This window comes from Durio zibethinus, chromosome 24 (genome assembly GCF_047325235.1).
Source record: "Durio zibethinus cultivar Kanyao isolate XHJ-2024 chromosome 24, ASM4732523v1, whole genome shotgun sequence".
In the NCBI taxonomy this organism is placed as follows: domain Eukaryota; kingdom Viridiplantae; phylum Streptophyta; class Magnoliopsida; order Malvales; family Malvaceae; genus Durio; species Durio zibethinus.
This window is the reverse complement of record NC_143185.1, coordinates 3,054,893-3,081,607: the sequence shown is the minus strand read 5'-3', so window position 1 is coordinate 3,081,607 and position 26,715 is coordinate 3,054,893. Positions and strand designations below refer to the sequence as shown.

General features: G+C 30.6%; 2 protein-coding genes and 1 pseudogene across 4 annotated transcripts; 2 read left to right on the top strand and 1 right to left on the bottom strand.

Moving 5' to 3' along the window:
* Positions 1 to 9,459: 9,459 nt before the first annotated feature.
* Positions 9,460 to 10,938, top strand: LOC111315969 (transcription factor PRE5-like). Its single transcript, XM_022917992.2, has 2 exons — positions 9,460 to 10,012; positions 10,543 to 10,938. The coding sequence occupies exons 1-2, from the start codon at positions 9,887 to 9,889 to the stop codon at positions 10,693 to 10,695; spliced, it is 279 nt and encodes a 92-aa protein (XP_022773727.1). The 5' UTR covers positions 9,460 to 9,886; the 3' UTR covers positions 10,696 to 10,938.
* Positions 10,939 to 14,531: 3,593 nt separating this feature from the next.
* LOC111315967 (binding partner of ACD11 1-like) lies at positions 14,532 to 19,743 on the top strand. 2 transcript variants are annotated; one of them, XM_022917989.2, is made up of 5 exons: positions 14,532 to 14,690; positions 15,913 to 16,056; positions 16,961 to 17,036; positions 18,241 to 18,354; positions 19,067 to 19,743. In XM_022917989.2, exons 2-5 carry the CDS (start codon positions 15,941 to 15,943, stop codon positions 19,523 to 19,525), a joined length of 765 nt encoding a protein of 254 aa, XP_022773724.2. In that variant the 5' UTR covers positions 14,532 to 14,690; positions 15,913 to 15,940; the 3' UTR covers positions 19,526 to 19,743. The 2 variants fall into 2 exon arrangements, with proteins under 2 accessions (XP_022773724.2, XP_022773725.2); XM_022917990.2 differs by having other exon boundaries at positions 14,551 to 14,690; positions 15,899 to 16,056.
* A 2,795-nt stretch (positions 19,744 to 22,538) lies between these two features.
* LOC111315966 (uncharacterized protein At3g28850 pseudogene) lies at positions 22,539 to 24,699 on the bottom strand (annotated as a pseudogene). Its single transcript, XR_016333406.1, has one exon. The product of XR_016333406.1 is annotated as an uncharacterized protein At3g28850 pseudogene (transcript).
* Between the last annotated feature and the right edge of the window lie 2,016 nt (positions 24,700 to 26,715).

Below are 26,715 nucleotides of genomic sequence, written 5' to 3'. Positions count from 1 at the left end.
TATTTTTTGCCATTGAGATTGTAGGGATGGAGAAAAGATAGTAAAGGGCATGGCAGATGACAGAAATAGAGGAATGGGGGTTCTCACTCTCTCAGATTGAGGGAAAAAAAAATCAACCCCCACAGAAATGGTGGGTCATAGACTGATGCTGATTTAAAGACACTACGCAGAGATGATGCATCACTTCAACATTTCGTATGGTTCCATTGCATTTTACATCCCTGCAATTTTGCCTGGCAACAGGTTTTCTTGATTATAAAGCCATAATAAATTTTTCGGGCCCCCAAAAACATTACATAAAATGCATCTCAAGCAAGATTATGTTAATCACACAAGCCTCTTTATAGAATAATTTCCCACTCCACAGCTATTTTTTGTTTACAAAAGTAAGAAACCAACTGATAAAAAGAGAGGTAAATATCAGTTGGAAAGTTATTTCTCTATGAAGTGATCAGTAGACAAAGCTTTCAACCAAAATAAAGATTTCACTACATTGTTTTTGCAAGTATACTTTCGTTGCCATACATGTGTATTGTAGTTACAGAAAGGTACATCTAAATCAGGTGTAAAACATTCACTCCAGAAATTGGAAGCTGACAGTATCACATGGTTATCAAACCCAAGTGATAAATGGCAGAAACCGAGATTGGAATTTACTGCAGTGTATTTCCGTTAGATTCTTGAGGGGTCCTCTTTGTGGACTTTACCCGTTTCCTGTATCTACTCAAATCTGATGGTGAATAGTCTACAAATGTTGACTACTGCTAGTCATAGTAGGGTCTGTATCTGAAAGCTTCAGCTCCTTATTATTTCAGTTTCAGGCCCCGTACCATTTTGTTTTCTTTTGGTGGGGGATTGATAGTATCCTCTCCAAGGCATTGATTGATGCCTCAAGCTGCAGAATTTAATCAATACAAACTATTCTTGTTCCTGTATGGTGGGCCTGCCTGTCCTTTTAACTCAACTTCGAACACATCCATCAGATTTTCTTTTCCATTTGTCCTGAACAGATTTCTTCACATTTTCACTCATTTTCGCCTGATGGATCTGCCTGAAATGAATTTTTATTTGAATTGAAGCACACATCAAGATACAGATGAATCATTTCAATTATGATTTCAAATTGAAGTGGAGCATCGGTTTAGTCCCCTTTTAATATTTAAAGCAACAATATATGAAACCTGAGATAAATATCAATAAAGCTAGGCATGCTGATAAGTTTTATAACACTGAAATCTAGCAATAATGAAAGCAATCATGTAAATTTTTTGTTATAATTGATGTCTAGTCTTTGAAATAAAATTAAACCCATATCTCATCTTAAGGATTAGCACTGAAAGATCATGGACGGTAGAGTGACTAGAAATAATGATTGAGATGTTTTGAGCCTTTAAGGATATCCAAGGGCCATGCTTCTCTGTTTTCTGATAAAAACTGTGGAAGATAATGTTAGGGATAAGTAATCCAATAAAATCTTTCAATAATTTCAAGAAGGATTTGATGTTCATATTTCATAGAAAAAAGAGTTCATGTAAAGATAAAGAAAACCATGTTTTATCAATCAAGCCAAGACTTTTATGCCCAATTTTGGCTGAATTTTTTTTGTCAGCATTATTTGGTGAACAGCCCATTGATGCTGGTTGTCTCTCTTTATATTTAGTTATCTAAAGAAAAAAAAAATCAAGAAAAAGGAAAATAAAACAGAAGAAAACCATGAAAATGTGTGGGGTTTTAATGTTGTTAATTTTGAGCCTTGTCCAAATCTTGTTTGGCCTGATAGTGATGGATCTGACTCTGGAGCTGGAGCATCTAATTGGACCAAAGCAGCCCAATATAGAATCCTCTTTTTTTTTTTTTTCTATGGCTTTATTCATTTTGTAGATTCTCTTTACTTATGTTTTTGTCCCCAAAAGAATATTTCTGCCTTCCCACTTTTCTTAATGATTTTGTTATTCAATCTTGTAAAACCATACTTTTACATATCATCTTCAATTTAATGAATTTTTGTTTGGATTTCTAACATAGTTTTTTTCCTCTATACTTACAATAAAACTACTAAAAAAAGATCATATTGGGCCTTTTCCAAACCAATCAATGAATGTGGGTTTCCAACTGATAGTGACCAGTGAGTCTTTTTGTTATATAGGCTAAACCAAGCATTCATGGGACCCAAACTCAGCATTGGGATACCCATGGGTTAGCCCACTGTGAAGTTACTCAAAACTAAGGCCTGGGCAAATTGGATAAAGACATAGTTTTGGTGTTGCTTTTCACAAGCTCTAAGGTAGATGAACTTCAAGCCAACCCCAGATTTCCATTCCGAGTGCACAGTCATTTTCTTTTTGATGTTTGGGAATAGGTTTGGTAACGTTTGATTAGAAAAATGGATTGCTTGCTTGCGTTTGAAAAGATGAATAGTCCAATCGTGTTACCAATAAACAAAAGAGTGAAGAAAGTCTTTTGCTGAAACATTGGAGTGAAATGTGGTATGGTTGGTTTGTTTCTTTAGTAGCTCCTTACATCATATGCTTCCAAGTTCCAACCTATATGCCTCCCCCCGCCCTTCACTTCCATGATTATTTGACCTGATTTTTCTTAGCCTTCTTCCCTTTCGGCTTTCACGGCCAATCATGTTGTCTGCCTTCAGCCTTCACCGACATAAATAAAACAGAGAAATTAGAAGCTCAAAATACAACTAAAAAAGTCTTGAAATTTGTTTCGTACTTGAATTTCGTCTAATTTTATATTAATTTATTATTATTTTTTCTTGATTGTAATAATTATGTCATATATTTTGAAATTAAATTTTATTTTGCAACACTTTAAAAACATAATCATTGATATCACGAAATTATTTAACGATAACAATCTATACATTATATCTATTTTGTTTATACATAAAGATTTAAATTTAAATTAAAAATTTCGAGTGCAAATGTAAATATATATAGATGGGATTTAAGGAGTTAAAGAATGTTATTTCTCATTATTTAAATCCAATATATAAAACACACAAAAGAAATTAAATTTTAGAATAATGAAAATTGATATAAGCATAGTCAACATAAACGAAATTAAATTTCTTTTTTTATTTTATTTGGAGTCAAGATTGTGAGTAGATGATTATTATTTTTTATTAATCTTTTTATTTTTTACTAACTATTTTAATTTATAAATTTTTGTGTATCATTTCTAAGCGAAAACTAAAATTTGAATTTCTTCAAACAATATAATTTTTTTTTTTGTATTTAAGATTGTCAAAAATCAAACTTTAATTATTAAAAAAATAAAAACTTTACCAACAATCGGCATAACTCTTCTGTTACTAAACTGTAAATTGGTTAACTTTGGATCCCTAATTTTAGTATGTCATGGGTAAAATATATGGAACAAGACAATTTCCTCGGTACTTAAAGGCACATGAACAACGGTCGGTGCATTGGTAAAAATTAATATTGACAATAGGGCTTCACCTAAGTGTCCTTTTTCTTTTTCTATATTTTCTTTTTCTTGTAAACTAAAAAAAAAATATATATATATATATATTTAATTCCTTCTATACCTACTTTTTTATAAAAAAATATATATATATATTTTGGCGGGTAAAGTGATTAAGGAAATTAAAACTAAATACTATGGAATTTATTAAAGAAATTAAAACCAACTTATAATTAATTCTTTTAATTTACCAAAAAAAAAAAAACTAACTCTTACATATAGTGTTTGGTATGGGATTATTACTCTAAACATTATGGTGATTTACATATGGTGATTAGATCATGATATTTGATAAATATTTAATTATTTTATGTAGTAGTGATTTTGAATTACGAAGAGTAGTCAAATCATTATATTAGAGGGTGATCTAATTCTCATTCAAAAAGATGAAAAATTTTTATCATCAAGATAAAATGATATATAGAATTAATAATAATCAATATTACTTATTTAATATGTGAATTAAAATTTTGATTTCTCTTAAAATTGTATATTATAAGTTTTATATTTTCAAACTAATATTCATTATAACAAATTAAAAAATAATTTGTATATCTTTTTATATTTTCTAATATTTTATATATAATATAATGTCTTTCTTTTGTTATTATGATTTTAATATATTGTTTTTTTTTAATTCAAATGTTTTTTTACATAATTTATATTATAAAAACTAGTTGACTAAATAAATAAATATGTTTATTAATTTAATAATTTAATAATATTTATTATATAATAAATAAAATATTACTATGTTTTATGAGTTATTATCTTTAAACAATATTTAAATCATTAACTTGTATAACTATTATAACAAGGATGATCATTTTCATATTTTTAATTAAAATAATGTTTTTTGTTTAATAATATCAAATACAATAATCTTTAACTAAATTACGAGTAATAAAATCATTTCGGTGGTTACATTACTATGGTGATCTTGAAAATAATATCAAATATTACATTAAAATAATTATATGAACCAATTGAGTTAAACATTTGTTTAAAAAAAATACAAATTTTTTATTCAATTATTCATAGATTAATCTACCTCTACAAGATAAGTGGGTAAAAACTACAAACTAAAATATGCTATATAACTAAATCTCCAATTAAAATAGGGGATCACATCTCTAGGAGCCCAAAAGGAAAAAGCATGGTAGCTAGCACTTTTGTTAACCATGTTTGGCAAGACAATAAGTAAAATTATGTTTGATATAATTAAGTTAATGGGGGAAATTAAAGATGAGAAAAGGGTGGGTGAGAAATGTCAATTATCTATAATCACATGGAAACCATTCAGTAATAAGCAGTTGATGCTAATAAAGATTGCATAACAAACTTGGTATCCTTTTGCTTAAACATCATTTATTGTATGTCGGGACCAGCAAAAATGAATAAAGTTATTTTAACTTTGGTTTATTAGTGATTAATCAAGCACGAGAAATGGAAGAGATAATCTGTCGGAGACTCATAATTTTCGCTAATATTTTGTTACTAATATATAATGAGAAATTATTTATCGTTTTTAAATTCTACTAATGAGATTAAAAATATGATACGTGCTTTTTAAGATATATTTAAAATAAAAATACAACATATGTCAATCTTTTAATATCGTTTGATAATCTTCTTATCCATGCATTTTTAACATACATTTCATGTGAGTGTCCAACATTATCAAGTATATATGGGCCTATTCAATTTGCAGAAAAATTTTGGCTAATTACTCTTGTGAATACTTACGGATGATCAAGGTAATGGCTGGTACTGAATTGGTATTTATTATGAGGGCCCTGTGGCCATGCTATGTTAACTCATCAAATTTCCAATTCCATTATCAATTTTCTTTTCCCTTAATTTTTTTTCTTTTGGCAAAAAAAAATAAAAAATTGAGGAATAGATTGTGGTTCATAATGCTTGAATTCCCACAAGAAAAGCCACATGCAAAGGGCAGTACATGAAGTCAATTTCGATTGCTAATTAGAGGTGATGTATATGGGACCTTTTTGTACAGTTTTGCTATTTGTATGCCAAAGCTTTTTTCTCTTTGTTAGAATTCCAACTCCACCAAACATAAAACTCTAAAATGTCATTTTCTTTTCTAATTAAGTCCCCATAACAGCCTTTATTTTGGACTTGCAGTACTTGCAGTTCAACTCTAGATTCCAGCTTTTGGAAATTCCAAATCTAATTGCCATGTTTTTTTTTTTTTAATCTTTTTCTCCAACATTTTCCAAGTTAGAAAAAAAATTTAGGAAGATAAGCTTTGCTTGCATTTATTTAGTACACATTTCTCACAAAAAACATGTATATAATAGCATCACCTACATGCTACATGAGTTATCAAATTGACATGGAAAAGAGTTCCATTTCCTTGTCAACTAGGATACAATTCTCGTGAAGAATATTCCAAAAATAAAATCCTAATGCATTATAGACCAATGTAAGAGAATGCGTTTTGAAAATTACCCAAAAAAAAAAAAAAGATTAAGTTCAAACAAAATCTAAAAATATCTGTGATTATATTATACTAAAAAAATATATATATTTATATATAATAGCATCTATATAAGGAAAAGGTGCATGCATGATCAAATTGATTAAAAGCAATTACCACAAGACTGAGACATTTCGAGTTAAAGAGTGATGTTGCGTGGAAAATTCATGTATGTACTTCAATTTTTTTTATATGTAGCTGCTTTCAATTTGACTCAAGATGATCTATAATTAATATGTTGTTTCTTGAATATGTCATGTCATATATACATATATATATATATCTATAACTTTTTTTCTTTAGAATTCATCAAATTTTATTTAGTAAATCAATACTCTTAGTCGACATTATATTTACACAATGTTTTTAACCTTCTAACACTTTATTTAATCATTATGGCGCCTCTTATATCTCACAAAATCATCTGAAATTTATGAAAACTTGTTATGCTATATATCTAAAGGCTTGAACGTTAGCCCATATTTACAACACGTCTTTTATAGATACAATTATGAAACTAATTGGATCAAAGCACTACTAAAAAATGGACTATTCCTATTAGCAATTACAATTTGTAATGACTGTAAATATCATTGTAAGATCTCATTATATTTGCAACGATTGAAAATATGTTGCTAAATCTCATTATATCTCCCAAGTTATATTAGGTCAGGCTACTACAGTTACGTCTCATAAATATTTGAATTAATTGAATATGTGACATAATAATCTATTTCCCTCAATCATTTCAAAAGTGGAATTACCACAATAGCTAAGTGGTAGCTGAAGATCGGAAATTATAAAGAAAAGAGAAGAAGATAAGGGAAAGTGTGAGTCTATTATCCTACAAGATTCTTCCACATAATTATCGATTATCATGTGAACAGGTACCCAAAATCCACATGTTAGTAACTATTATTGATTTTCCTTAGGGAGGAAAAAATATACCTGATCGAGGAAAACAGGCCACCCTAAAAGAAACTAGAAAAATTGTCAAAACCTAGCTAACTGGCATATTCATGTTGCATATTGTAACATTTTTTATATAATTAAGGCCATAAGATAGAAAAAAAATTTATAAATATTAAAATTTAAACTTCAAATATTTTTACTGTTTTTTAAATTATATGAATTAATTAAATTAAATTTTAGATTCTGCATATTGTAACTTAATATATATATATATATATATTGAAATAAAATATGAGGTTTGGGAACATCAAAGATTCCCAGCATCATGTTGATTCAAGAACATGTGGTTGGCAAAAACTTAAATAATCTGTGTAGATGTTGGAGTAATAAGATGGAGAGAAAGTGAGAGCAACAGAGAACTAGGAAGCGGGGGGGTCCTTGGAGAAGGGGCAAGGCAAGATCTTTTTTTTTTTGTTTTTGCTAGTGACACCGACACGTGACTCTGCTAGACAAAAGCATGGAAATTTCATATTCATACGGTTGTTTTAGAAAATTTCCATCCTTATAATATAAAAGAAATATTGTATAAAATAGTTATTTCATATCAATCTATGTTTTTCCATTTAAATTATATCGTATAATTATATTATTAAACATTAATCATTTATTTTATATTATATGTAATAATTAAATTATAAATTTTTTATTAATATAATTATGTAACATAATTTAAATAAAATAATATAAACTAATATTAAATGAATGTTTTATATAATCCCTTCTCTATAATACAATGTACTGGGCTAAAACATGCCACTTGTCATGTCGTGTGTGCCAGTGAATGAGTGAAGAGTTAGGTAAATTTCCAGGGTTTGAAGATCGTAAGGGTTTCCAACACTCACGTAGTTATGTCCAAATCAAGGAAGAAAAATTAATTATTTGAGAGAGATAGACTGAGATTTTTCCACTTATTAATTAATTATTAATTAAAATTTCTCATTAACAAAAAAAAAAAAAACTTTTACCTGCTTCGGTCAAAAACAAATTACTTGATCAACAAAGAGCTCATTTGGATCTGTGAGTAGCTCTGGTACGATGTGGTTGGAGCCTTCATTCGTATCACAAATGTGTCTGACAAACAAGAACAGTACAATGGAGAGTGTTTTAATCACGCTGTACCTTCGGTGATCGATTGTACTCTCATGGATCCAATTAAGAATTGTAGATCCAATTGCATTACACTTAGCATTTTTTTTATCCTTTTCTTTGTTTTTTCAATATTTTTCTTTTCATTTTGTTAATTTACTATTTTACTTAAAAGTTTTTAAATTTTTTATTTTTAACTCTCTTTTTTTTTTTTTTTTCATTTTGTTAGTTTACTTTTCAAAATTTCTATTTAGAGGTTTTCAAATTATATATTCATTTAAAATAATAAATAATTTTATATAATTATAAATATATTAATTAATATATTTAAATAAATGTATAAAATAATGTGTCAATAATTTGATTGAATAAAATTTTTAAAATTTTAAATGTTAAATATCTTTAAAATATATATAAAAATAATTTATCAATATATTTTTAAATTAATGTCCTTAATGATAATTTTTTTTTCATTATCCTTCATCTCACTATAATTATTATATTTACATCAAAATATATATTTTACCATTAATTTTAATTTTATTATAATAATATTTAATTTTATTATTATAATAATTAATATAATTTTTATTGTTATTTTTAATCTCATAAAAATCGATCCGCTCTTTCAAATGGGCCTAAAATTTCATCGGAAAGTGTTGGGAAATCATGGGTGTTGGTGCACATGCTTATCATCAATTACCGTCTTTTCCATTTTTCTTGTGCCTAGCAATTCAATGAAATTAAAATTTTAAATGCACTAAATGTTAGCCAAGAGCCAAACAATGCATCCTTAAAAATCGTTGAATAATAGATTAAGATCAAACAAAATCTAAAAATATTATAAAAAAAACATTTTCCATTAACTAATAACAATTCTTTTTTTTTTCTTTGGCACAATAAAAGAATCTAAAATGTCATGCCATCACAATTCATTAATTAAAAAAATTCGAAAACAACAAACTGAAAGGATCAGAATCATGTCAAAAGATTGAGTAGTGGAGAAGCAAAGGCAGAGAGCAGCTGAAACATAGGAGTTTTAAGAAGAAAGAAGAAGGAAAAACAGTTGATAAACAAAACAGGTTTTGTTTTTTTGAATGAGAATAACATGTAGAAGTGTCAAAAGCTGATTTGGGGGTTGTGGAATTCAGTGTTTAAAAGAGGGTGATTGGAGAGGAAGAAGAGGATGATCACATGGGTATGGCGTATTGAGACATGCACATGAAGGCCCACAATGTTAGCTCAAAAACAAACACATTTCTTTAAGCCGACTTGGTATCAAACCCAAAGTTGGGAACATAAACAACAAGGGTTTAATCACCACTTCTCTCTTTCCCTCTCTGTCTCTCTCTTTCAAGTTTTCACTTCAAAACCAAAGCTCCTTACAACTCTTGCTTTCTCCAATGCACTTGTCTTCTTCTTATCCAACACACTGTCTGTGTTACTGTATTCTCTCGCTCTCTCTCTCCTTTCTCTCATTCACTTCCCCTTCGAGTGGTCCTTCCTTCCTCTTTATATCCCTCTCATCACTTTCTCCAATTCTTCACATCTTATATCTAACACTACTCCTTCTTCCTCTTCTTCTTCTACTTCTTCTTCTTCTTCTTCTTCTTCTTCTTCTTTCCTTTTCCATTCTTGCTAAGTATATATGTAGTTCTTTTCCATCCCTATTTACATATCTTAATATCTCTGGCTATAGCTTGGGCGTTGGTTGTTGTTGAAACTTTAAACGCGTAGGCTTATACTAAGGGCAAGCACATTTCTTGGTTTTTGCTCATTTATTTTGGAAGCAGCTGACTAATATAAGACCTTATTCTGTTAATTTCCAAGATGTCAAACAGAAGGTCGAGGCAGTCGACAGCAGGTGTTTCCAGGATTTCAGATGATCAGATCATTGAACTTGTCTCCAAGTTACGCCAACTTCTTCCTGAGATTCGTGATAGGCGATCTGACAAGGTATACTTCTCTCTTTCTCCATCTCTGTTTCAAGAAGATCAAGCCAAAACAAGTTGATTTTTTTTCTAAATGCAAAGTTGCAGGCAAGGTGTGGAAACCGTAACGTATTCTAATCCCCCCCCCCCCCGTGCATGTGCCACAGCCCGCATGGGAATTGCATATTTCAGTTATAATAATAGTAATCTTCGAAAAAATCAGTTATAAAACTTGACCCCGGATGTCAAGGAAACATATTTTCATGGGTTTCAGCTTCTCATTGACTTAGAACAGTGGCCTGCTTAGTTTGACCCTGGAAGAGGAAGCCAGAACCATCCTGTTTAGTTAACTAAAGCACAGTCCTAGCCTCAGTATGTGGGGTATAATGCACAACCCCTCAACAGTGTACTTTGTCGACTTAGGTCGATTTGATTATGAATTACTATTTGTTGTATATAAATCGACATTATAGCAAAATAATAATGTCAGCAGATTTGTCAGAAGAAAGTGACTTATGGTTTAACATGGCATTGAATTTGACCGTACTCCTGCAGGTATCAGCATCCAAGGTTTTGCAAGAGACTTGCAATTACATTAGAAGCTTGCATAGGGAGGTGGACGATCTGAGTGAACGACTGTCCCAGCTCTTGGCTACAATTGATGCTGATAGTGCTGAGGCTGCTATAATTAGGAGTTTAATTATGTGATAATAAACCACCTTTTGTTTCTCCTACTTTCTTTCTTGCTAGGTATTGGTCACTAGATCAAACAAAATTTATAATATATTTTAAGATGCATGCTCCCCCATGTGGAAGGGTGTGCACTGTAATTACTTTGTATAATAAAAGGACTTGCACTAGCAAAAGCCTTTAATTTTAATGGTGATGCTATTACTTTTGTAGGCATGAGACAAGCTTAATTAATTTATATCCTATGCCGTTTTTGGTTTGTATATTAGTATCCGACTATTTGATTTAATGATAAGTATATATATCTTATTTAAAGAATTAGGTCGAATTTGCTTTTTTAAATCAAACTAGTTTAAATAATATATTAATTTTCATGAAATTAATATGATTAAGGTGGTTGTCTTTTGAAACAAGATAGGCAAATTGGAAGAATGTGTTGATCCTAAGCTTTTTGTCGGCAAGTTGGGATCAAGTGCGTGCTATAATGCAATACGAAAAGCACCAAAATCATTATTAGAGAGTGATTTGATGGAATACTAATTAAGTTTTGCTAAGTATGACCTACATGTTAATTAGGAGTTTTCATTTCTTGTTTGTTTATTTATTAATCAATTCACTAACTAATAATATTGTTTCTTATAATATTAAATATATCCCTTGAAAAATACCTACAATCTGAATAATTTATTGTAATTGAAGCTGTTAGAATTTAAATTTTAATTAATAAAATTAAAATTTTAATACTCTATATCATATAAATTATTAGCACCAGCAATCTGACTTTCACAATGCATGTCAGTATCGGTGCTAAAAAGTAAAAAAGAAACGAAAAAAAATGTTCCTTTCTGCTGTTAAAACAAAAGAGGGTAGGAAGGAGTAAATCGACTATGGTAATTCTAATCATTCTGAAAGAAACATATGCTAGAAAGGGTTAAGACAGACAGAAATCCTGGATCATAAAACGAATTCTCTTCTTTATTGTACGTTCTTAATTTAACAAGTTTCACAGGCAAAGTTGAATCATAATCCGAATCCAACCAATGTCTAGTCATCAGGAACATGATGTACTATAGTTTCAGAAACTTGTTGATCTTTTAGTCAACATGTTTTGAATGATATGACTAGATCGATAGATCTATTGTTGATACTCATATATCAACTTTAATATTATCCTTACATCACAAAATAATACCCAAAAAAAAAAAAAAGATTTAGAATTAAAAAGAATTGATAATGGGCTTGATAAAAATAAAATTATATATTTTGTGTTTGATGAATTAATATGAATTATAATATAATAATTTCTGTGTTTTATTTATATTTAATTATAGATGAGTTGGCGTTAAACTCAAGCTTTTTTTTTTTTTTTTTTGCATTAAATCAATATAATTAAATTTCACTATGTATATACAAGACAAACAATGGGACTTTACTTATAACTCATAAATTTGCATGAAACTTAAGAAATCATAACTAAAATTTTTATAGAGTCATGTCTTAAACAAGTGCAATATCTAGGAATCATGATTCTTTTATGAATAATTACTTGGTGGATTATGCTTCCCTTAGCATGAAAAAAACTCATGCAACTTTTTCAATTTGTTAATTTGTATAAATATTTTACTCCCATTATCCCATTTTTGTTGTCCATCTTTCTTTTTTGAGATATCTCAAAATTATGTCTTATTTTTTTTATATTTTAAAATTATTTTTTATGATTTTTTTTTTACTTTTTGACATTAAAAATTTTAAAACTTTAATTTTATTAAAAATTTTAAAATTTTTTATTAAATACATTGAAGTCAAAACTTTCTTTTTAAATTTCGTAAAATTCAATATATGACAAATATTTTGAGATAGGGGAGTGCTAATTAATGAAAATAGGACATGCATGGCAATGAAATCATTTATTTTAATCAAGATATGAGAGTTTTCACTTTTTTATTTGAAAAAACTAATAATTGACAGAGGTCATTATATATGATCACTAATCCAAAATAGAGCTTTGAAAAAGTGAATTATAACAGGTTGAAAGACATTACCATACAGCAGCATGTATACAAAGATTACTTAACTACCAAAACTGAATCACCATTTAGAAAAATCAATTAGGTTTAAGAATCACTGCAAATCCAAGAAGCAATGAGAGATTATAATTATGAAGCCATTGTCGACCCATGGAAATGCACATCAATTCAAATTTATCTTAATAACAAGATTGGATGATTTGGCTAAAAATTATTTAACTTCAAGCACATGAGGGAAATATATATATATATATATATATATATTTTTTTTTTATACATTTGAAGTGAAATTTTAATTTCACAAGTTGTTATACATCTCATTCTTTAATTAACTTTTTTTATTTTGTGTTATAATCTAAAGAATATGTATCACTTTGTTAACTTTGTTTGTAGAATCTAAAAATATTATTACAGTGGATTAATAATTTTTTTATATATATGTATAATTATTTTAATTCTTTTTTAGTTGGTTAGTATCTTAAGCTATGCAAAGTGAATGAGAAGATGACCTAAAACCTTTGCAACATAATTCACTGGCTCTAATCATGGTTGCTAGAAACATTAATAAGTATATAACTAAAGGCAATATTTAAGTCTCCAGAAAATTAGCTGAAATATATACTCCCTCTGTCTCATTTTTTTAATCCAACCTTTTTTTTTTTTTGGATATCATAAAATTATGTTTTATTTTTTTTAAACATCTAAAACTCTTAATTTTTTATTTTTTGATATTAAAAATCATGAAATTTTAATTTTATAAAAAATTTAAATTTTAATATTAAATATATTAAAATTAATTTTTTTTTAAATTCTATGAAAATTAATATATGACAAATATTTTAGGATGGACACATTTTTTTTCCTTTAAAAACATGAGGCATTGATTTTTTTTTTTTTTTTTGCCTTTAGGCACAAACAAGAAAAGTTGCCTTTCAAGTGCAGGCCAAGGCAATGATTAAAGGAGCAAAATAAAAGGGAAAAGTTATTTTAAGCAAATCGTCAAATTTCTCAATGAATGAAAATGATTGAATAAAAGGCAACTAAATTCAGCATCCAAAATTCCAAATCCAAAAGAGCCCTTAAAGTTTAGCCACTTGGGTCTTCATATAAATTATGCCTATTTGTATTTTCTTTGGCATATGCTCAATCTGATTTTGTGGTATGAAAATTTCCCTTTCCTTTTCTTTTTTTGGTTGCCATAAGATTGGACTGTCTAATAAAAAATAATAGCTATATAGACTCTAAGAATATATATATAAATTTTGTTCAATTTGAATTTTCGGTTAAAATATCAATTTGAATGATATTTTCCTATATTATTCTATCACCTTTTTTAGTAACAAATTAAAATAAATTATATATATGTCAAAATTTAATAACTATTCCCATAAACTGTGTTTTAATGGTAAAATGTAAACATTTGAATTTGAATTATTATGATTTAATTTTTGATAATTTTAAATATAAAAAATAAAATAAATAACCACCCTACATTGTTTTTTATGGCTTTAGATTTTAAAGGAAAAATAAAATAAGAATAATAAAAATTAAGTTCAACTAATTGGTTGATGATTTTAATACATTGAAAGAGAGTTCTAGCCTATGAACAAAAACAACATTTTTTTTTTGTATTATTTGTTGCTTGTGGAACACTTCTAATAGGAAATTACTTGCTTGTGAGAAAATTTTTACTTTAATTTTTATACTTCTTAATTAATGAAAAGACTTGAGACCAACTCTAAATGCCTTTTAATAATGAATGAATTTGTGATTTTTTTTTTGGGTATAAGGGAGCCTAGACCGATTCTCTATTGTTTAACATTAACGCTCCATTGACGAGAGTGGGGTTGTGGCCATCTGGCATCTGGTAAAATCACCTCACCAAGTCAGCAGGTGGAGGTTGTGTCGGTTAGATGTCTCTTCTGTCACTCTTTCCTTTCTTTCTGATAATGCTGAACCTCTAAATCATCTGATCAAAAACAACAGGTGTGTAATTATATAATCATTTTCATAAATCCTCCATTTATTTTCCTATTTTTTCTTGCAAATTCAATGACACCCAGTTCTTCATTTCAGCTTATTTTATCAGTTTTTTTATTGACTTTGTTGCAAACTTTAAGCTTTAATGAGTTCAGTTGCCCTTTTTCCTATGTGGGTTTTCATTATAAATCAGGTTTTTCAAGAATATCATTCAGTATATGCTTGGCAAATAATCAGTTTCAAGCATGTTTATGACAATTAGTAGCCATGTTACTTTTAAGTTGTTTGATTGGTTGTTGGAAATTCAGGGCTTTTACATCGATCTTTGGTGGAAAATATTTTGATTTTTTCACTCATTATTGATCCCCATTATTGATCAGCTATGATCATTTTTTGTTCTTAGTTCTTTCCTTTTTCCTGATTTTGCTCCTCCTGGTACCCCTTTTCCACTGTAATATCATGAGGATTGTTTTTGAATATTGAATTCTTTAATGTATATTTTTTATAGTTAAGTACTTAAGTTTTATTCTTTAATGTAAGTTGAGCCCTTTTTGGCACTTTAGCCAAAAAGTTTGATAATCTTGCTTCACGCTTGCATTGTTTGACTTGTATTCTTCCTTACAATGAAAGCTGGTTCTTTTTTGGAGGATTGTATGGGCTATGGCTGTTCCCAAGGCTCCTCCCCTTTATTGCTTTTGACTTGAACTAAGATTTCTTATGGTGCATTTAGCAGATCTTGGAGTAGATTAAGGCACCTTACTTGGGATTACAGATTTTAACTCCACTTTGTAAATAGCTTTGGCAATGTATTAATGGCAATTCGAATATGTTAATGTTGAAATCGGACTAGTCAATACTAGAAAACCGAGCTACAATCAAAACAGCACGGCATTTTTATTAGATTTTAGAAGCATCCAAGAATTTTTTGGCTTTCTTTTTGTACCTATGCGAGGATAGATGAGCGCTTGGGACCATTGAGGATAATTGACCTCAGAATCATTCATAAGTAACACTGCCCCAAGATGATAAAGCCTTTTATCTCTTTCTGAAATTACCCTTATCTTAGCTATTTCTGCAAAAGAAATGGCCTTGTCCATGGAATTGCAATGGTTTCAGCATTATACAGTATTGAATGAACAAGGATGATTTCTAATTTATCAACCTACCTTCACTGAAGTTGGCTTCTAAAATTTTATTTAAATACCGTCAAATAGTTTCTTCTCGGCAGGCTTTATCTCATTGAAAACTGTAAGACAATGTACCCCGGTGGTTATGCTGCTGAAGTTACAAGCTTATCACCAAAAGCTACTGAGAAGGATCTTCAGGACTTTTTTGCTTACTGTGGTGCAATTGAGCATGTTAAAATTATCAGGTAGTCTTTTGGTACTCAGTTTTTGGTCACTGAATGCACACCACATAGTTTCCATTATAGATATTTTTCACGATTTTGTTTAGATTTATTGTGCATTTGTAAACTTGTTGGACTTATTGGTCACTGGTTCTTTGAGAAAAAAAGTCAAAAGCTAAGAAGCCTTTTGTCTGAAATGATTTCATGTTGGATAATTGATAATCTCAATCTTGATTTTTATGGAAAATCAATATCTTTGAGTAGAATTTCTTCAGGTTATGATTCCCATAATTTGTACAAATGTAACTTAGCAGCAAGTTCCTTTTTCCTTTCTTGTGACAGGTTTCTGGAATCAAGGAGGGTTTTATGATCAAGCTGTTTAAATTTACTTATTGTTTACCTACTCATTTAGGAAAAGTCAAAAGTGAGAGGTCTTTTTTTGTCTGAAATTCTTTCTTGTTAGATACTTGGTACTTTCGATCTGATTAAATATGGACATCAGTCTCTTAACAGAGTCTGCTCAATTATGATTCTATAATCTGTACAAATTTGACTTGCCAGCAAGTGCATTTTTCCTTACCTATGACATATTTCTTGAACTAATGAGAGTTTACAATAAACAAGATGTTTAATTTTACTTTTTATTTGAAATTACATAACCTTGTTTTGTATGTACGCATTAATGTGATGTGATTAGCTGATGAACATTAGCTTATAGTCAATCATTCCTTTAAACCTAAGATAAGCGTAATTGGATGCTGATGCTGATAGAAATAGGTTCTGTAGTGCTTATGTGAATCTCGTGGGAATGTGACTGGCTGCCCATTATAGGAGTGGTGTCATACTTGCTTTGCATGATCTCTTTGATTCTGTTATTTCTTCAAATTCATGCTTTAATGAAGAGAACTGCTTTCTTTACTGAAAACAGATGTGGGGAATATGCATGTACAGCTTATGTGACATTTAAAGATGCTTATTCGCTGGAAACTGCCGTCTTACTCAGTGTAAGCTCCAATTTAAACTTCCGGAGAGTGAAATAACAGTCATTTCTTTTCTAAAAGAAAAAATAAAATTGCAAATGAGTTCTTTTAGCTACCTGGGTGGTTCTAATCCTTTTCTTTCCTCAGTATGTTTTTGTTTTGATATGTGACCCTTTTGTCCTGTGTGCATCAAAACTGATAAATAGGTTTCCAAGTACGCAACTCATTTGATATTCGTCTAATTCCGGCAATTTTACTTTAGCAGAACCACAAAGATAATATTACAATATCAACATCTTGTGTGTCTGTAAAGAATTTAGAACTTTGTTTGCATGTCCTTATCTATTCAGGGAACTTGGTATACGATCTGGTGCATCAGCTTCATGTGAGTTGGCCTAGAAGGTGAAAAGTGGTAATAATGATACTGCCCTATCAAAAAACAAGTCGGTCAATTTAAAATTTATAACTCTGGAAAGCCAATTAGCCCGCCCTTGCTTCGCTTTAAAATTGTATGACTGGTAATATACACTGGTTAGCAACTTATATCAGAAAATAAATTCTTGGATATTAATAAAAATTGCTCATCAACTAACTTCCGAACATCTTCCTTATTGGAAAAACTTGCTCTTGTCCTTTTGCTTTTCTGAAACACGGATGAAGCTGTTCTTACAAATGGGTAAATATCTCCACAAAGAAATATTTGGAATCTAAAAGTGATTTTGCTTCCTACTCCACATAAAAACAAATAATAAGCATATTAAAATTATAAATAAAGATGTTAATCTAATTGATTTCCTGAGGAACTAGTGAGTTCTGGTATGGAGACTAAATGAAAATGAGACTAATTCATTCTTTCAATTTGAAATTTGAGATTTGAGACAGATCATTGTTAAGATAATCTTAATCTCTTTCCGTTTCCAATCAGTACAGATAATCTCATTAGCATCCTAATATATGGTGTCATCTTCCTCTAAATTTTCCTTAGTTGAGTTAACTAGTGATGAGTGATGATTCCTTAATTTGTTCAGCATAGACAGACAAAAATAAAAGGGGGGGGGGGGGGGGTGAGTCCTTAATTCTTTGATTCTTTATGCTGTTTAAATGTCCTCCGAACTCAAGATTGCAGGGATGTCACCGAACATTAGCAACTTAACATCGTGCATCCTGCCTTCCTGATATTTTTGTAGCTATTGTTTCTTTCATTATTGCCCAAATTTTGATTTGTCAGGGAGCTACAATTGTTGATCAGTCTGTCTGCATATCAAGGTGGGGTTCATATGTAGATGATGCATATCCTTGGGATGGTTCTTCCTGGAAGACTCAAGAGGATACTAGCTCAACGGTATGCATTAATTTCTTTAATCAGGACAGCAAGTTGATTGCTTGGTTCACTATCCCCCATAAGCACATTTTACTTGTTGGACTCTCAGCAAGGGACTCCTACATGAGTGTGTGATTTTAGTATCTTTCTTATTTGCCTTTAGAAACTCCATGAACAGAACTTCATGATTGGTTGGTCTATCTTGAATTTGTTGGGTATCAAAATTGAAGAATGTGAATTACAGGATAGTAAGGTAATATAAGTGTTGAAGACAGGAATAAATTGTAATTTTCTCAAGATTATTTCAATTCCGAGTTTACTATCTCAATCTGCTCCTAGAATCATAATTAGTGAATGGTTATATCATGCAAGATGAATGTAGCATTTTTGGCATGATGAAGAAATTGGGAGCTATCCACAAATTTGGGGCTTAGTTTTTCTGGCCAGAATGATGAGCAACATGGAGCATGGGAACATTTTTGATTTTGCATGATAAAAAAACTAATATGCCATTTTCTTCTTTGATTATCTTATATAGGATTTTTCCTAATGGCTCAATTGATTGCTTCACCTGCTTCAATTAATTTGATGAGTTTTTTCTTGCCAATTTCGTCATGATATTTGATGCATGTCATGTGGAATGATTTTGCATGTAAAGAATACGGGGCTGTTTTTTATGGTTTGAGTTGCTCTCTTTTAGTTCATCGTGCTAAACCATCAATAATCTTAGCAGGTTACTCATATGGACCAATTTGTTTCTACTCCTGGAGAAGCCGTGACTGTTGTCAAAACAATGCTTGCCAAGGGATATGTTTTGGGCAAAGATGCCCTTGTCAAGGCCAAAGAACTTGACGAGTCCTATCAGGTCTCAGCTACGGCAGCAGCCAGGGTAGCGGAGCTTAGCAGTAGAATTGGCCTAACTGATAAGATCAACACTAGCATGGAAACCGTAAAATCAGTGGATGAGAAGTATCATGTTTCAGACATCACCAAATCTGTTGCATCAGCTACCGGGACTGCAGCTGTAACAGCAGCAACTTTTACGGGGAGAACTGCAGTAGCAGCTGCCAATGCTGTAGTCAACAGCAGCTACTTTGCCAAGGGAGCACTTTGGGTTTCTGGCATGTTGAGCCGTGCAGCTGAAGCTGCAGCTGATCTGGGTAGCCATGGAAATAAACAAACAGAAACTTAAGTTGCACATGACACCCTTTTTAGTAGTATTTTCCCATCCTTTGTATTTGCATAAAAATAAAGTTCTGCCCTGATTTCGGCAGGTTAGATGGGTGTAAATGTAGGATTTATATGTGACGTTTCTGAGTGTTTGTTCATTTAATTTGATGTAGAACTTCATGCTTTCACTCTAACATGTCTGAAGAGGAAATGAAATATCACATGTCCACTTGTCTGGAATCTGGATTCCTATGTTTGAGTTTGAAGATGACCTCATCTTGCAACGTGGGGAATGGATCTGATGTTGGAGTCTTCAGTTTGCTGATGAAATTGACTCATGTCGATCTTCATCTTATTCTGCTCCGCTGAATGCGTGATTCTGATCCCATATCACACCATCACCAAACCGTCATGTTCCAGAAATTGTGATTTCATCTTTGGTCACTGTCCCATCTTAATTTATGCTGCTGTGTGAATACAATTCATAGTCTGTTCTATTAGGAACGTGATGCCGAAGGACTCATTTAATCTGATCCAGCAACAATTTGTGAATTCATTTAGCAATGGACTGGTCCTGATAAGGCAATTATGCCAGCTAGAAAGCCAAGATAGATGGCTACCCCTGAGCAAACGTTAGCATTCAAAAGAGAATTCTAGATTTCAACATCGCTTTTCTTTTTTTTTTTTTAAACTGAACAGGGAATGGAAATAATGAGATTGACTTCTCATTTTATGTGTATTTTTTAAGTTTTTTTTATATTAAATTTGATAATTTATATATTCATATTTATTTATTTCAAATCAAATATATATAAAATATAAAAATTAACATATTATAATTTATATTAATATATCAAATATAAAATATATTTTTTAATTTTTTTCATATATACTATAATATTAGACTATGACAATTTTAATTTTTGTCATTTTCTTGTCATTTCCTTGTATTGCTTTGGAGTGCTTGTTAGCTTTCACATTTAAGAAACCGGACCGGCTTAATAGTGCCCACTCCCATTAATCTCTTCTCAACTAATATATGGTTTCTTAATGCCCCCTCCCTCTCTGCCCCAATTGATTTGACACTTTTCATGCTGTAAAAGGTGGCAATCGAGCACTCCTTGATACGCTACTCTTGAGCTATTATCAAGTTTCATGTCTCAATTATGGACTGACTTTCGCCTTAATTCCCGAATCATGCCATAAAAAAAAATGAAAATTTTAAGTTTCTGAATGCAGCAAACCAGACTAACCAAATGCTGCTCTTAAAAGAAATTCACACGGGTAAATTATAGTGCAACCTAAACAGATTATCTCAAGTAGCTTTCCTGCTTTTAGAAAATCAACCAAATGTGTCAATTTCATTAGAGATGTGATTGGCCAAAAAAATGATTACATAATATTTGTAAAATTATAATTCCAAAGCGAAATCAAACAGATTGGATGGGGCAAGCCTTTTTCTTCCCCATGATTTTGCTCTACAACAAGACAAACAGAGCCATTATCAAGCTTTGATACATTTTCCCTTTTAATATAAGGTCATTTCATAAAGATGGGGCCTTGTAAAAAGTTGTAACATCTAGATCACTTCTTTTATTTTTTCCTCCCTCAAATTAATGAAACTGTTTTGGGGAAACATTTATGGCAGACATCTGATTTGAAGGGGTTTGTTCTCCATTTGAGTTGCAATCTTCTGAACACTATTTTTCTTCCATTTGAAACAACCAAAACCTTGGATATGATTTGATTAGACGGGGAAAATGGCACGTTCCCTGTTGTGATTTTCTAGCTGAAAAGGCCCCCAAAACCCCCATGTATGTGAAAGTGACGAATGATTCTGAAATGGGAGATGAGGAAGTGAAGAAATATGCAAACTTCTTTTACTTATATTAGTTGTATTATCTTTAATGCCATTTAGCAGCACTGTCTTTTATTAATGGCACCGAGCTAATATCTAATTCTTTTAAGCATCTCACATGATCCTCAGCCGCGGGGCCTGTGCAACACCCTGTACAAATTTCAAATCAATATCCAATAGATAACTTTGAAAATCTTAGCTTCCTATGGCTGAATATAGCCGTGATATCACCAGCCAAATTTTGATAAATTTTTCGGTAACATCAGCTGGAACTATTGTTATTTTCTTGCTGAAGCATTTGACAAATAGAATTAGGAACTAAAGGAATAAGTTCATTATGGAATTGTTAATTCTAGACATTGCAGTTTCTTGGAATTCAAGTTAGATAATGGGTAACTGATATGCCGCCTTTTTAATTGGTGTAGGAAAATATTGAATGGCATCAATGCCTTTTGGGATTGATCTGTAGCTCTCAAAGAAGGAAATGATCCTGGTGTTGATTGGTTGAAAACTTGGAAAGAATCAAGGGCAGCAACCAATCCTTTGCCTCCTTTGTCCAAAGAAACAGGATTGACATTGTCCCTCTTCTTTCCGCCATTCGCCGGTGCTGACCCTGATGCATTCTTCACCTAACTGAGCCTGCTAATTTACTACTACTTCATAGCTTTTATAATAAGATGCTCTATTGCTAGTATATTTGTAAAGGAGGATTGAATTATTCAACCAAACCACTCCTACAAAATGACATTTGAATCTTTTATTTATTCAACTAGTTATGTTTTCACTCAAGTTAGCTTTCTTTCCCCTTTGCTTTTTTTTCCAGAATTTGGAACTGAGAGTTGAGCCTTTGAATCAAACCAGATATAGCCCTGGAAAAGTTAGCATGGAAATGTTTCTTGGTTTTACTCCAATAATTTTGGGGCCCTGCTGGAATCATCCTCTAGTTTCTGCAACCTGATAAATTGCTCTTTGCCAAGGTACACACAAAAATTACTACTTGCAATAGTACAAATCCAATAAAGTGAGGAAAACATCAAAGATTCAGAAAAGGTGCTATAATTGCATCTCTCAAAGTATAATCTCCATTAGTTGGAAAGTATACAAGCTTCCTTTTAGAAGGAAACATAGTAAGTATACAGCCATAAGAGCACATGACTGGTAATCAGAAAGAAACCTGCTTATAAACAATACATTATCTTGTTCATTATACTGAAAATATATCATGGAAACACCTCACTGTACAACAAACAACACACAGAAAAGGTTTTTAAACAACACCAGAAAAGAAAATAGAAGGGACAGTTGTATGTTTTTCATGAACTAATTAGTAGCAGCAAATTGGACAGCGGATAAGACCATTTTCATTACAATCAGGACACCTTTGAAATCCATACTTATCATCATCATCATCTTCTTCTTTATTATCATCTTCATAATACACTTTACAACTACCTGAACAAGTCTCACAAGGCACAAACCTGACATCCCCACAAGCCTCACAAGCTCCACCATTGCCTCCACCATCATCATCCACCATTTCACACTCTTCAACCTCCTTCTCTAGCTGGCCTTCTTCATGCTTTCGCTTTATTTCCTCAGCTCCACCAATGTGTTTTCTCCCCACAAATACCCTTGGCAATCCACCTTTAAACCCTTCTCCCATTAGCTCTTTCAATTCCTCTTTAAACCCTGAATGCATTGAAACATCTCGTTCATCAATACGAACTCCTAAGCTTTTCAGGATCACTCTAACATGACAACAATCCTCGTATGTCTTCCGAACCCCTCTTAAACTTGTAAAGTACAGAACAACCTTATCCTTCTTAAGCTTACGATCTGAAACAACAATATCATTTAGTTTCTTCTCAGAATCTTGCTTTTGTTCATTCTCCAGAGGCCTGAGATGAAAAGGGTTATCAGGAGGAAGCTGTTCAAGCGATTTCCTAAAGCTAGAAATAATTTCCGGATCAAAATCTGTAATCCCCAAATCCGATTTCTGATTACCATCTTCTTCACTTTGAAGCCACATAGGCTTTGGAGACACCATGCCATTTTCTTTTGGCGCTGAATTCCTAACAACATCAAAAGAAAAACTCCTAAAATGACTTGGAGAACGAAGAGGACTGATATCTTCAAGTCCTGCCATCATTTCCCATGTATTGATTGTTTCAGGCTCTCCAGGAGGAGTCCTGATAGGCGTTCTGGGAACAACTTTTGGGATCTTATCTTGGATCATTTTCGACCAAACTTTTGCTTCAATCACTTCCATAGCCAACCCTTTACTCTCCTCCTCAACTTCCTTTACATTCCCATTGATTTTAGTGGCGCTCTCAAGATTGCCATGAAATGCTGCAACGTTGATGCTAGTGCCATTGTTTTGGTGGTTGGCTTCTAGCATGAGAGTGCCTAATGTGGTGGATGTTAAAGCTACAACATGGTAGCTATCGTCCTTGTGCTGAGCAGGATGATGCACGTGCACTGAATACCTTCTTGCAACAGGTGAATAAGGAGCGTGGCAATGCCGGCATCGTTTTTGCCTGGAACTAGCACAACCCATAACATCCAAAGAAAACAGAGGAAAAAGAAAAGGGAAAACAAAGGAAAAACGATGAGGAAAATTTGGGAACTTTGGAATGTGATTTGATGAATAGGTTAAGAGAACATCCCTGATTAAACGAGCTGGTTTGGTGGGGTTTTGGTGTAGATTAAATCATTAAAAATTGGGAAAGAGATAAAGAAATGTTGATGATGCAACAATGGAGAGAAAAAAAATCAGATGATTCCTTGGAAGCTTCTCTTTCTGGAAAGATCAAATAAAAAGATATGTTTTTCTTCTTCATTCAGCAGAAGAAATAGCTTATAATATGATCAAAAAATTTAAAAAAAAAAACTTGAAATTTTACAAGAAAAAAAAAACATAAAACTGAAGATACCCAGATGAGAATTTGGATTAATCAGGTGTAAAGAAGAAATTGGGTTGCAGAAATCTTGGGATTTGGAATAGAAAAAATAACAAAAAATTAGTTTTTGAGAAATGATTGAGAAGACAACATGAAACAAGAAAACAACAAAAGCAAGAAGAAATTGAAGAAAGAGAAGAAGAAAAAGAAAATGGGAATGGAAAGAAAGTCAAAGGAAAAACAAGGTTAAAAAGATATCTGAATTATTAAATTTAAAAAAAAAGAGGGAAAAACTTTTAGAAAGATTGATCTTTCAACATCGTCGTCTCATGAAAAACTTTTTTTTTCCTCCCTCTACAGAAATTCCAGAAAATGATGAGGGAGATACGGAATACCTGTTGAGAGGGAGCATTTAATGAGAGAGATATTAGTTGTGAGTTGTACAGGTTGGTGTTAAGAGAAAGAAAAAAGACAAAAAAGAAAAAAAGTTATTTCTTTTATAATTTTTTTGTACAATTTTTTATTATTTTATTTCTTATAATATTTTTATGTTTTCTTGAGGTCCCATTTCTAATATTAAAAACAGCTGCTTTTGCTTACAAAATTAAAAAAAATCTTTGTGATTTTAATTTGTTTGATTGTATTTTAAGAAAAACTTAGGAGTCTATCTAAGAAATAATTAATTATGTTTTCTAAATTATTTTTGAAAAATAAGATTATATTTAAAATTAAAATTTTAACATCTAAAAGCTTTTTTATTTTTAACTATGACCATTTTTTTATAAAAAAAAAATTATTTTAAATAAAAAAATCATATCACAATCATTGAATCAAATAATTTGATATATATATATATATATATTTAAAAAAGTTGGTTTGATAATGGAGTCATTAACTAGCAACTACTTCAACCAATAAATGTTTTTGAAATTGTAACAATAAATTTGGTAAAACAACCTAATTTTAGGAAAAGAGATCATGGCTACTAGATTTGAAGTTTGTCCTTTGAACAAAACAAATTTTGGATTTGGTTGTTCACTTTCCTAAAATTATTAACTTACAAAAGCAAAAAAAAATAAAATAAATAAAACACATTCTAAATAATTACTTAAAAATACAAAATTTTGGAATGGGAAAAAAGGGGATAAATTTTGAAATAATTTACATGATTTATCATTTTTTATTTTGTTTTGTTAGTGAAAAAATGGAATAATTACAATATATAAATGCCAACAAAACGCGGGAATTAATGTTGCATATTAATAGCATTCGCTCTTTATGTAGCGTGAATACGTCCTTCAATCTCACGGCTAAGCTTACATGTTCGGAATGTTTTAAAGGAATATGGGACGTCCGATAGTTTGTGCCTTGGACTGCCTACCAAAGCGCGTGGTAATACAAGTTTTGAAATGTAAGTAATTATTTTTTTCCTTAAAATATTTTTACTAAAATAAATGAAAACTACTTTGCTTTATTACATAACGCCATAAGTTTATTTAATGCAAAAGGAGGAATCTTAGAAAGTGGTTTATTAATGGACAAATGAAATTGAGAAAATGTCATATTCATTTATTTACTTTTTACGTTTCTAAAATACGTTTTTTTTTTGCTTTTTTTTTTTTTTTGTCTTTGCTTTATGATTTAATAGATTGATTATGATGTTGATTATGATTTAATAGCTTGAGAAAAATACCTTATTATTATCTCAAATTTTAAAAAGATTTGCAATAATAATTTTAAATATGTCCTTTTGAAATTTAGTTTTTATCTTCAATCTTGAAGAGTTAACTCTTAAAAATGAAAAGAGATCTATGAAATGAAAAAAAATATATATATATATTTTGTATTTGAAAAAAAGGATTTAAATGAATTCGATATTTAATTTAATTTATTCATTAAAAGATAATAGTTAATAAATTTAAAATTTAAATTCAAACATTTATGACCTATCAATTTTGAGTTAAATTAGAGAGATTATCTGCCTAGCTAATAAACCTCAACTTTTATCTTAAAAAAAGAAATTAATTCAATATTTTTGATGTAAAATAAAATATATTGAGTGTTTATCCCTAGGGTTAACAAAAAACAATACTTCAAAAATTAAGAAGTAGAAGATAATTTTAAAAGCCAACAGCAATGTTATCTACAATTAATTGTTCTTGGTCATAAATCAAAAGTGGTTGAATATGCATCCAATCAAACAAAATTGGTAAATAATTTGGAGCAAATGTATACCTCTTAGGTTGGTGAAGGGTATTGAAGATTTAATATGTTTCCATTATGGAAATTTTTATACCCTTTTTCATCTTTATAGAATTGTTAACAAATAAAACTTTAAAAAAAAAAAAAGGGGCTAAAAATTCATTATTTGAAAAGGTAATAACGGTGTGGGACCATCATTCTGATTACACATTATTGAAAGTATTAAAGTGGCAAAGTGTGGTAGAAGCTAAA

Coding starts and splice junctions, on each gene's coding strand:
- LOC111315967 (XM_022917989.2), top strand. CDS start 15,941: ATGTACCCCGGTGGTTATGCTGCTGAAGTTACAAGCTTATCACCAAAA. Junction 16,057..16,960: donor GAGCATGTTAAAATTATCAG/GTAGTCTTTTGG, acceptor TACTGAAAACAG/ATGTGGGGAATATGCATGTA. Junction 18,355..19,066: donor AAGAGGATACTAGCTCAACG/GTATGCATTAAT, acceptor TAATCTTAGCAG/GTTACTCATATGGACCAATT.
- LOC111315969 (XM_022917992.2), top strand. CDS start 9,887: ATGTCAAACAGAAGGTCGAGGCAGTCGACAGCAGGTGTTTCCAGGATT. Junction 10,013..10,542: donor GTGATAGGCGATCTGACAAG/GTATACTTCTCT, acceptor GTACTCCTGCAG/GTATCAGCATCCAAGGTTTT.